General features: G+C 34.1%; 4 protein-coding genes across 4 annotated transcripts; 1 reads left to right on the top strand and 3 right to left on the bottom strand.

Moving 5' to 3' along the window:
* Positions 1–96: 96 nt before the first annotated feature.
* Positions 97–3,806, bottom strand: LOC111021108 (uncharacterized). Its single transcript, XM_022297963.2, has 8 exons — positions 3,534–3,806; positions 2,698–2,810; positions 2,106–2,177; positions 1,939–1,974; positions 1,386–1,431; positions 1,084–1,171; positions 928–985; positions 97–491 (listed from the first exon to the last, which is right to left on the bottom strand). Exons 1-8 carry the CDS (start codon positions 3,610–3,612, stop codon positions 441–443), a joined length of 543 nt encoding a protein of 180 aa, XP_022153655.1. The 5' UTR covers positions 3,613–3,806; the 3' UTR covers positions 97–440.
* A 1,818-nt stretch (positions 3,807–5,624) lies between these two features.
* Positions 5,625–7,553, top strand: LOC111021048 (Putative thiol-disulfide oxidoreductase DCC). Its single transcript, XM_022297885.2, has 5 exons — positions 5,625–5,888; positions 6,083–6,140; positions 6,688–6,795; positions 7,058–7,150; positions 7,274–7,553. The coding sequence occupies exons 1-5, from the start codon at positions 5,702–5,704 to the stop codon at positions 7,353–7,355; spliced, it is 528 nt and encodes a 175-aa protein (XP_022153577.2). The 5' UTR covers positions 5,625–5,701; the 3' UTR covers positions 7,356–7,553.
* Positions 7,554–8,046: 493 nt separating this feature from the next.
* On the bottom strand, positions 8,047–8,580 carry LOC111021047 (putative polygalacturonase At1g80170; the record flags this gene model as incomplete). Its single annotated transcript, XM_022297883.2, has 2 exons — positions 8,047–8,289; positions 8,464–8,580. Coding segments are annotated over 2 exons (360 nt in total), but the record flags the coding sequence as incomplete, so codon positions are not given.
* On the bottom strand, positions 8,580–10,317 carry LOC148209458 (putative polygalacturonase At3g15720). Its single transcript, XM_088127938.1, has 7 exons — positions 10,300–10,317; positions 9,976–10,149; positions 9,764–9,898; positions 9,380–9,547; positions 9,050–9,257; positions 8,887–8,968; positions 8,580–8,780 (listed from the first exon to the last, which is right to left on the bottom strand). Exons 1-7 carry the CDS (start codon positions 10,315–10,317, stop codon positions 8,648–8,650), a joined length of 918 nt encoding a protein of 305 aa, XP_087984064.1. The 3' UTR covers positions 8,580–8,647.
* Positions 10,318–12,189: the final 1,872 nt, after the last annotated feature.

The following is a 12,189-nucleotide window of genomic DNA, read 5'->3' as shown; positions in this document are numbered from 1 at the left end:
GGGCAAGAAGATCTACTACTATATTTCTGTAACACCATATTTCAGAAAAAAAAAAGAAATTAGAATTCAGTCCCTGAACTGGATAGAACAACCTGCTTGAACAAAATCTGATTTCAATATCATCCAAATTCCTTTGTAATTCTCAGTCTAGTTCTAGTTTCAATTCCACCAACCAAACAGCCCCTAAGAAGAACCAAAACCCACCATGTTCATAGTTGCAAGACATACCCTCATCATCAGATCGAAACAGAGAGTCGAAAGCCGAACCGAGTTTCTGATACAATTCTAGTTTTCCATGAGAAATGCTCAGCAAATAGAGTAACAAAAACAGGTGCTAAGAGGTTAAAGAGCTAACATAAGAAAAGTTGTGTCCAGTATACAAAGGAAATTACTTGTGGAGATCTGTCTGTGTACCTAAATTTTGCTACTTTGGTTTGGCCTTACTCCTTTGAAGTTATGACAAGAAGCCCCAAAGCTCCAATAAGAATATACTGCAAAAATAAACAACATAGGATATTAAGATTTTCTCCTACTCATACCTCACGCGGAACATATGCATCATCAAATATAAGTGGCTATCAGAAGAAAGTTAATGTTCGTATCCAATGTAGACCACTGTGATTTCAAGCAAATGCAGATGCAAATACATCGTCTACATCTGTGCAGAGTGAGGCTTTGATCCAAAGTGGGATCTCATGTATGCCATTTTTGTATGGAATTGCATAAGGGTGTCAATTTGATAGTCTTCCAACGGAGTCCGTGGCTCACGAAGTTTGTCAAAAAGTTTAGGGGACAGCTATTTTAATGATAAAGATCTTGAGTTTCAATTGTTTTTCAAACATGGGAGATGCGTGTATGAATGAAACCTGAAAGTATTTTTTTATGGAGTGGGGGAGAAGGAGAACCGGAGAGGCATGATTTACAAACCTTAATTATCGGCTTCTCGGTCATAATAATGGTCACCCAGCCAACATAAGGTAAAAACCTGAAAAAGACAACATGAGCATTAGCATGTATGTATCTATTGATACACTTCAATGACAGAAAATGAAATGAATGAGATGATAGATTCAAAGTTCTTACCCAACAGCTCTCCCCATTATATGATGCCGCTTAAGCCAAAGCTGACCTTGAGCATATAATAGCCTATCATCCCCATAGTTATTATCCCCTAAGCAAAAAGTATGAGAAAGAGTGAGCACTTTGAAGCAACAGAAAATAATTAGATTAACAAAACTTTGATCATAAATATTTGAGATTGTGAAGTGCATAACATTAGAATTAGGTCACGTCAATTCTTTGACCTTATAAAAAGACAATGCATATATGTCCAAAAGCTTGCATATTAAAACGTACTCTAAACTTATTCAATTAAAAGCGTGCACCTTTGGTAAGAACATCAACTTCTCCTGTGTCTGGCCGCTCATGAACCTGAGAAAGCAATTATATTATGGATAAACAGAGCCAAAAACTAGATCACTAATTAACATGGTTTAGCCAAATTAAAGGACATGCAGAAACAGCAAGCAAAAGCTTGATATAATGTCTGACAGTAGGTTTATATATGTTCACAGTTGAGATACGGAAAAGAACAGTAATAAGAAAGTTCACGGTGCAAAGAACATAACATATATAACTTGGGAGGAAGTTCAGTTTCTTCAGATGTGGAGTGCAATATAGTCGTTTATTACTGTTTTAACTTCTACACTATACAACAACAATGTCATTCATCTCATTTCCAACAGCCAACCACTGAAGAAGCTAAACATAAATAGAACATAATGCCATCCCAAATAACTAACATAAAATACCCAAATATACGTGCAAAGCATATCATAATTTATTAAATGTGAAGACAGAGGGCACTGAAAATTGTGTGACCAGTTCCAAATGGCGAATAGCATTTAGATAACAACATCATCTTTAAAAGATGCTTACCTTGATTACACGATGAACAATTGGAATTTCACGACCCTGCAAAGGTTAACCAATAACAAAAAAAATTTAGAAAAATGTCCGAAACAAAAGTGAACAATAAGACAATAAAATGTAAGCAGATGCTAAATAAAATAGAAAGCATTAAACCCTTTCAGCACAGCACTTACATCAACATTAAAGACAACAATCTCTCCAGCACGAATAGGATCCTTACTCATGTGTAAGAATAAGATGTCCCCCTGCATTTTATTTGAATGATTAAAATTAGATGATGAAACTAAACTTAAAATGATAAAGTTAAAATACTTCCATCTTATACCAAGGATTTAATCCTTTCATTTCAACAGGTTATGCATACAAACTATAGGTTTAGAATAACAAAACACTTTATAAACTCAAGAACGTTGTAGATTCTTAACAATGTTTAATTATTTCGTTTCATAGAACCACCAAAAAATGATAAGTAGACATGCAAATACAACCATTTTAGAATCAAAATTACAGTATGTTCTTCTGCATCATTGTCAAACTACTCTAAGAAGCAAATCCTTAGAATTTAATACTTGAAAATAAGATAATGAATGTTTAGTTAACCAGAACTTTAAAAAAAAAAAATGAATAAATAAAATTTACAAGAAAAACAAGTCTCGATGGACAAACAGGTCCAGAAACCAGTTAGTACCAAAAGAAAATCAATGTACAAACAAAAGTTATTCTATGAGCAAACTTATAAAATCCATCATAGTAAAATCGTCTTACCCTCTTAAATCCAGGCTCCATGCTCCCCGACAGAACAACAACAACAGGAGACTCGCTCCCAGTAATGCACATCAATGCCTTCCATATTATGAGAGCAGATGTTACAATCATGCCTGAACAAATAAATAAAACTAATCAGTTTCAACCGTCACAAGGCCATAACATCGATGATAAATTTTAACAAGAACATCTGTCATTTAAAGAGTCAGTTAAACTCAACCAATACTGGTTACATTTAGAATGGGGTTATTTGGCATCTGTAACCCAAATATTTCAATAATATCCTTCATGGGATAAATTGGCATCTGCAAAAAAGAAGTGGTAACATTGTTTCTATAATTGAAGTAACCAAAATCGAAAAATCAACTTTCAGAGACCAGCAGAAGCCAAAAGCCAATGAATTTAAAGCAACTATTCAATCTCCTAGCACATTGCAACCTCCTCAAGACCTAAGGGCTCCATAAACAAAATATTGAACCGTAGCATCGAAAATGAATCGAACACATCATCATGAAAATGACGACAATTCGCTCTCGTGTTAAGTTTTACTTCTCAATTTCCAATTTCCTTTCGGCAAAATGTAATCCGAAAACCAAATTGGACCGAACCACTAAAACTTTCTGGTATCATAAATTAGTGGGAAAACAAAAACCCTCGTCGACCCAATTCTTAATCATGCACGCGAATTGCATAAAAACCAGCTGGGTCTGAAGCTGTGATTCTCAAATATCCAAAGCGCTCAAAGAAACCAACATTTCAACTTTGAGTCACAACCCACAGTAGTATTTCTCCCCAGAAGAACCGAGATCCGTAGGTGTGAGAGAGATGTAGCTAACCGAGACTGACGACCTGGGAGAGGACCTGACGAATCTGAAGGGATTTGATGGAATCAATGGTTTCTCCGATCCACCCCATTTGGCCTCTTCCTCTGTTTGATCGGAATTTCTCCTCCCGGTTTCGCGTTTTGGTTCAGAAACTCTCCGCCGATCTTCCAAAGGACAACCCCAAGAAAAAAGAGACCCGTTTCTTGCAGCTACTATTTATTAATTAGAAAAAAAATGAGAAAAAAAAAATTGAAAATCCTTTTGGGTGAATTATTATTGAGCAAAAAAACGGAGGAAGAACCGCCGCTTGTCACTTGGCGGCGAGTTGTAAGAAATGTAGTGGAAGAGTCAACACAGTGGGTTGACTCGGTTCTAGGAGGTGTCTTTTTTTCTCCTTTTTCTCCTTTTTTTATTTTGTGGAAAGAAACGTGTTTTTTCTTATTGAATACATATGTTTGAATTTGTAAAATCGTGGAATGCAAACAACATTTGATTGATAATGGGGCTAGATTCAAGTTCATATTTTTTCAATTACAAAAAATATAATTAATGTTAAAATGTTAGCTCAAACTATCGATTGAACTTTGACAATAAGTCACTAAAAAATCTAATTACGTTAGATATTAAGAAAAAGAAAAAGTCATTGACTTAACTAGGTAAGAACATTATAAGCAGAGTCTAATTAGGTGAGACATAGTACGCTTAAGATAAAAAAGAAGTCACTCGTGACTATATCAAGTGATAAGTCTGGTAATGAAATATGATAGGTTATTTAGTTTAGGTGACTCGTTCTTCAATACTTGAAACAAATTCAATACTACAAAAGGATCAAAAGTATTACATCTCATGTCATTTAATATTGTGAAGATGTAGTCACGTCATACTTTATAAGAGACAAGACTAGTATGTTTAACAGTACTTGACCTATCATAGTTACATTTCCAACCACCCAACATGCAAGTAATGTTCCCACCATATATTATGTATGACAAACGTCTTAGCAGATTAACCGTGACTGGTAAACTACTTGTCAAACTACCAATAGATGAAAATTGATTATTTTGATTTGTCAAACATATTACTTTAATTATTATTATTTATATGGTTAAACTCAACCTAAGTGAGTTATTTGAACGGGTTGTCTTTAGGTTAGTAAATAATGTCTTAACTAATTGAGCTATTTCGATCACGTAAATTCTAGAATGCATATGACATACATCAAACTAATGCCTATTTTTCATTGTTTTTAAGTTTACCTCTTATTATGTTTTTCATATCTTTGGTGTTGTTACCCCACATTGACCATATTGACGTTTATATGACCAACACATGTAGTCGTTGATCCAAAAAATGAGCAACAACACAATCTAGACATATAGTTTGGGTCGTTAAAAAATCAAAATCAACATGAATTAACTGGTCAAAAACAACAATAAAATGTTTGAATTCAAGACTCATTAATGTTAAAAAGAAAACTTGCAAGAATTTTATTGTGAAAAGAATAACAATAATAGAGATTCTCCGATGAGTCTCTAGTCTAGATAAATGGAATACATGATAACATATTAGGATAAGATTTCGAGCTGACAGGATATGATCAAACTGACAACCTTATATCTTTGAAATCTACTGTTTAAAAGGTTGTTAAGATAAGATGGGACATGATCGTCACTTTTGACAAATCTTATAAAAAATGAAAGCATTAAAAGTGAATGAGTAAACATTATAATTACAAACAAACAACTTTACAGAAATCATATATTATTTGGGTTGTTAAAAAAAATCAAAATAAACATGATCCAACTGGCAATAGAAGGTTTTAATTCAACGCTCGATACGTCGTTTGAGTTTTTTATTATGAAAAGAAATGACAATAATATTCTGATAAATTTATTGACTTTTTTAATCATTAAATTAAATTATTAAAAAAATCATAGTCCAATCACAAGCTCAGGTGGACTGTACAATCCCACGTGGCACAAACAGAATTGAACACTGAAATTACCGTAACACCACCGAAGTCATTTTCCGTATTCAGGATGGTCCCGTAATTATCAGAAAAAACAAGGTTAAGTAATTGTAATCTTTTTTCGATTTTATTTTTTTTTAATTTCAAATTTTTCCTGCAAATCGGCGAAGGGGAAAGCCATTGCCAAATAGAGCAACTGCCACCGTTTCCAATGGCAATTCCGGTTCCCGGGAGAATTCCGGCACGATTTCTCCCGCCGCCTCAAGCGCAAGCTAGACCGCGGCATTCAATAGCTTTCGCCTCTTTATCTCCGGCGACCAAAGGCGAAACGATAGACTGGATCGAAGCAACTTCTGACTTCTTCGAGAAAGATTCGAGACCAATAATGCTATTTGACGGTACAGGATTTTTTCAGTGTTCCGATTGCTGTTCTTTCTTAATAAGCAAACCTCTGATTCTTCTATATTGTGTGGAATTCTCTGCTCACTGATAGAATTGAATTGAATTGAAGTGAGGTGCTAGTGTATGATTTTTCTAGTTTTTTCTGATTTATGGTATAAGTGAAGTGTCAATGATTTTCTTAATCTATTAGGTGTGTGCAATTTATGCAACGGAGGTGTAAGATTTGTTCGTGCTAATGACCGAAACAGGTTCGTGTTCTTTTGATTTTGTTTTTTTGTTTTTCCCTTGGAAAGACGATACTTATGTATGGTAGAAAGAAACATCTTAAAAATAATTCTCGAAGTTTGTTTTCAGGATCCGTGGTTTATATACTTTGATACTTTGATAACAATTTCGTTTTTTGTTCTTTAATTCTAAAAATTAAACTTGTTTTCTTAATATTACTTTATTATTTTTTTCACCTTTCTTCCGAACCTATTGAATTTTTAGCCAAATTTTAAAAACAAAAACAAGCTTTTGAAACTAGTTTTCGTGGTTTTAAAAAATTGGCTTACATTTTGAAAACGATTTTAAAATGTTAATAACAAGATGTGAAATTAATGGCTGTAAGCTTAATTTTAGAAAATATAAAACAAAATGGTTATCAAAGGGAACCAACCTTGTTATCCTGAGTGAATTGTTGCCCCTAAAAATTTAAGTTTATGTGTTTCTGTAAACGGGCCATCATTTTTCTCTAAGGAGAAGTTGAAATTATCATTGGGATTACCTTGAAACCCTGTCTCTTGACGTTTACAGAAGAATACGATTAGAGGCTCTCCAAAGTGAAGCTGGCAAGAAGCTGCTTAGAAGGTCGGGAAGAGCACCGGATGATATTTCGAGTGTTGTACTAGTTGAAAAGGATAGGTATATGCATGCAGCTCCTCTTTTAAAGGGTCCAATGAGAGCTATATTTGCCTATCTTGCTCATGATCAATGGTGTTCCAGAATTTTTTTTTAAAATAATTAAAAATTACAAGATAACATATTTCTAGTTTATTGATCTCCCCGGAAAGAGAAGAAAGTTGCCCTTTTTTACTGAGAAAAAAATATCTCTATCTTCCACAAGGCATTACTGCTATCTTTTCAGTTGAAGATTGTGATGCTAAATTTAAATACTGGACTGCAGATCTTATATCAAATCTGAAGCTGTTATAAGAATAATGGAACACTTAGAGTTACCCTTTCCCCAGCTTGCCTTTTTCCTCCAGTTTGTGCCACTGTAAGTCAATCCTTACTATCATTTAAAAAATTTTCAGCACCACACAGCTCTAAACAAAAATAAATAAAATAAAATCAGGTGTGAGAATTATCGTTCTAATTCTGATTACTAATTGAGTTGCAGGTTTGTTCGAAATTTTGTGTATGAAAACGTTGCAGATAACCGCTATAGGCTATTTGGACGCTCGGAGTCATGTGAAATATAGAATTTACTTGTATCCTTGTAGGATTTGTATGTAATACTTTGGAATTAGAAGTTAAGTTAATATCTTAGTTGGAACTGGAGGTGATATCATGACGAGTATAATAGACTTCATCACTTTCTATTTAGTTGTATCAACCTTTGTTGTTGTATTGGACGAATTATTTGAATATTTGGGAATGTAAACACGTCTGTTACTCTATTCACGTTTATCTATATAGTATGCCTCAACCAACTCCTTTTCTTTTTCCAAAAGAAATAAAGAACAAAATTTTTCCGAGTCCTTTAAGGATTTTCGATATTCGCTTAGTCAGTTGCTTTGATTGACTGTGTTTGTTGCAGTAGAATATTTCTTCCCCTCATATATCTGTATAGCATTCATTGTCTGTGTTTCAATTTTTACTCCATCCAAGAAATTGACCAACATAATAGTGTCTATCTGCTGAAGTATATCTTTAAAAAGGGTTAGCATTGTTGATGTGGTTTTTTTCAGTAGACATCATATTGTAATAGACATTGTCCAATGTTGTATGGGTAAAAATAAATGGTACAAACTAAACCAGAACTAGGATACGGTGCAGCTGAGTATGCTACTGATGTAAGATCGTTAGTCTGGAAAAAAAAAAATCAATCATTTCTTCCAGTGGGAGCCTGTAAAATTGCTTCCTTTACCAGATGCATTCACAGATGTTCTTTCAAGAATTCATCAGTGGCAACAAACAATCTATGGCTGGAACTGTATTTGTAGATCTTCCATTGGAATTATAACATGAGGACTGTGTGATTTTATCAGAATCTGCAGATTTTATCTCAATATCTTCAAATGCAAGGTTGCTGCAGCCTACACTTTCACTACAACTTAATTTGATTGCGACCTCTGTTGCAGATGTTCCATGAAATCCTTGGTACAAAACATCACTCACTTGGACAGCTGATGTCTGCTAGATTTCCCTGATATGTTAATTTACCTTTTGCATATCTATATTAAAAAAGTCTATTGCTAAAAGGAAAATGTCCAGTTTTTACTCCTTAGAGTTTTGTTTACTTTTTGGATATGGATTTAGTCTATATTTGCATGTACACTTGTTGAAGGAAACGTTTCCTGATGTTACCTGGTTTTTGCAGCCATTTTTACCGTTGCAGTAATACTGGTCGATCAGGATTGGATTCTTAACTTGATCCAGTGTGATTCCTTGAAAGGATACCTTCCTTGCATATCCAGATCCCCCCTAAATTGTAGGAAATGGATGAAAAATCAATAAAATTCTCCTTGTTTGAAGACATCAGATCAAGACATCAAGTATCAACAGGTAGAGAAACCTGCCAAGTTTTGATCCTTGCTCCATACATGGTCCCTTTCAGGTGACAATTTTGAACTCTCACTTCTTCTACATTGGTTGTCACCCCATTTTCTCCCAAGCTACCAATACTGAAACCACTTGCCTTCTTAGCAAGACTTTTTAATTTTAATTTCAAATGCTAGAAGCTAAAATGTGAATCAGGAAACATTTTAACAGTTTTTGAGTAACTTAAACCTTATGCCATGACCTGGTCCGCACTGGATGTTTGCGATATGGATATTGGAGCAGCCCTCGCTAATAGAAATACAATCATCACCTGTTATTGCAATTGAAGAATTAGTTCTGTCACAAAAATTAAGTTTCTGGTTAACCTTTATTGGGATTGCACTAACTATACCTGTTGCAATTTTGCAGTTCTGAATCTGAACGTTGGTCGAATAGCTGACATCGACACCATCCGTGTTGGGACTATCCTCAGGTGCTAATATCTGCAGTTGAGAGATGGATGTGTCATTGCAGCGAACTATGTGCATGTGGCTTTTTGGACTGTTAATGTGTGTTAATTCAGATAGCCGAAGGCTGTCGCAGTCGTAAAACGCCAGTGCCTTGCAATCACCATGCGGATACAATAAAAAACATTGGTAAGACAAGAAAATAGAAACATCCCTGCATAAACATAGACACAGTCTAAAGACAAGTGAGAATTGGAATGGTGATGCTGACAAACCGTGGGTCTACCATGTGATTTCCGGCCCCACCAAGCAGCTCCTTGCCCATCAATTTGGCCACTCCCTCGTATGACAAGTCTACTCACATTAGAGAAGAGCAACCAATTTTCCACGTCAAATTCTTTCCAAGCATCAATGTCACTCGGAGCCACAATTTTCCCAAGAATCTGCACTTCCCAAGTAAGTCACTAGAACCTTATGCACTTTACGCATTAATAATGTTTAGAACTTATTTTTAGATTCGAGCTCTGGTTGATAACTTAGTATCTTAAAACCCTTGATATCTCCGAAGATCTGTTTGGTGGGATGAGCCTTAGGCCTTAGGCTAGTGGGAACACTAACATCTCGATTATAAAAAAGAACAACTAGAAAAGCCTGATTACCTTAACACCAACACTGGAGGACACGCATGGGCCTTGGAACTTCACTGGGTTCAAAAAGAATGTTCTGCGAGATGGTACTAGCATAGCTGAGGGAGTTGTAGCTTCACAAACAGCCTCCCAAGCCTTTAGAAATGCCTTTGAATGATGAATCATAATTAGAATCGATAGCGTATTAGATACAAAACTTGAAGCCTGAGAGTGTGGATATTTACTTGTGAATCATCTGTAATTCCATCCCCAGCTGCCCCATATTGAACCACATCAATGTCATTATAGTCTATAGCATCATCATTATTGCTTTCTGGATGATGCTTTAATCCAAATATCAGACATAGTACTAGTAGTAAAACTACTACAAGACCTGCCTGCAAGTAGAAGAACAAGTTCTAAGTTGTAAGCAATCCAAACCAACAAGCCTTAAGAAAACAAAAGAAGTAATAATAATAAACCAAAACGCATTAGTAATTAGTAGTTGGATTATGAGAGAAATAGCTCTGAGATGAGTGAAAAAAATGAACCGAAATGAGCAAAAATACCATCCATTTCATAGCCATTGTAGCAAAGTTCAAGCAAGAATCCTCAAAATTAGAAGTTTGATAGAGGTCTATTATATAAGCTGCAATTTATTAGTAGTTGTGTTCATATGCAGTGAGTATTTTCATGAGTATTATGACATTCCCCCCCTCCATGGAGTGTGTGGAAACTTTGAAATTACCATAAGGTTTAATTACAAATAAAACCATATATTTTAGGCAATCTATGTCTTAATGGTAGAAATTCCTTTTTCATGTACCATAACTTGAGGGGATATAGAACACGAGAGAGAGAGGGAAAAGAAACAGTTCATATAATGTAATAAAATAAAATTAGGATTCTGGGTAATAAATGTAAAATATGGGCCTGGCTAAGCATAAATCTTTGTATTTACATTGGGTAATAAATGTGAAATAGGCCATATGGGGAGAATTCATTATACGAGAATATGCTACCTCTAAACTACATGTCGTCTTCCCTCTAAAAGAGGAAAAAGAAAACTACATGTTGTCTTTTTTGAAACGAAACTACATGGTGTAATTAGAAAAAAAACTTCTAACATTGTGCTCTTGAAGACTGATTCTTTATTTTTAATATTTCTTTTTTTTAGTACAACATGTGGGGTAGCGGACCAAGCTCACAATCTCTTGATTGTGATATATCTCCAATCTCTTGATTGGAGATATATGTCAATTACCATCTGACATGTGCTTGCTTTGTCATTATTTATTAACTTTCAATATTTCATCAACATCTCCTATTTTTTTCCATCAATATCATCTATTTTTCATCAATTTGAATTTTTTTTTCTCAAGTTTTTCGTATCTTTTTTACTGTATTTTTCAATATAACATATTTATATTTCAAAAAGAATATTTTTTTCATTGTTAAAAAAAAATCTTATAATCTCCTTGCAACAAACAAACCTTGGTATTTCTTTTTTTCCCAATCCAAATTTCAAAGGTAGATGCTACCTACTGTAGAAAGTTGAACTTCAAAAAATAATAATAATAATAAATAAATAAATTATCTTTTCGTTTTTTTTTTCACAATCCAAATTCCAAAGGTACGTACTGCCTTTTTTCTTAATTGTCTTTTCATTTATCTTTTCTTCTCAAGTTTTTTAAATACAAAAAGATATATTAAATTTAAAAAAGATAAAAAAAGACAAATGAGTAAGGGAAGTCCTCGTGGTGTTGTGAAATGCAAAAAAAGAGAGGTTAGAAATGGTGAGACAAAAAAATGAGTAAGTAAGACGTTATGGAGGGAAAGAGAGAATATGTATTTTCGTGTCGCTCATACCACTTGTTGTCAATCGGATCAATTCAATCGGTCATCTGGATTGGTTGATCCTTGCCGGTATTATGATTCCTTAAAATTACATTGTTCGTTTTAATTTCAAAAGTTTGCTTTACTTATAAATACATCTATTTACAAAAAATAATAATAACGAAAATAGAAATAAGTGTTGATTCTTTGCTATAGTTTTCATTTTTGGTGAAATGAATTAGAAAAACAAAGTATCCTCTAAACAAGATCACTAAACATCTTTCATATTTTACTTTACGTAACTTCGAAAAATTAGTTAACCAGGCCACAAATAATCCTCTAAATTCTTTTCAACCTCAGGCTCAAATAATTTCCCCTCGAGCTCCTCATCTAAAACTTTCAAATGATTAATTTAAATGTATATGATATTTAATTTGAAGCCATGCTCAACTTTAAAGTAGACAATGGTTTTACCATTTTTTCCGTACCTACTCAGAAATTCTATTGTCGTTGACATTGTCAATCCAACCTTATGTTAAGTGGATAAAACACAAATTATCATGGATGGTTCGAATCTTGCCATTGTTGAACTTGAAAAACGTGCTTCTTGCATTCGACTCCAT

This window comes from Momordica charantia (assembly GCF_013281855.1).
Source record: "Momordica charantia cultivar OHB3-1 chromosome 8 unlocalized genomic scaffold, Mcharantia_2.0 BLBB01000008.1, whole genome shotgun sequence".
Taxonomy (NCBI): Eukaryota; Viridiplantae; Streptophyta; class Magnoliopsida; order Cucurbitales; family Cucurbitaceae; genus Momordica; species Momordica charantia.
Note: the sequence above shows the minus strand (reverse complement) of the source record. Positions and strands in the feature narration are given on the sequence as shown.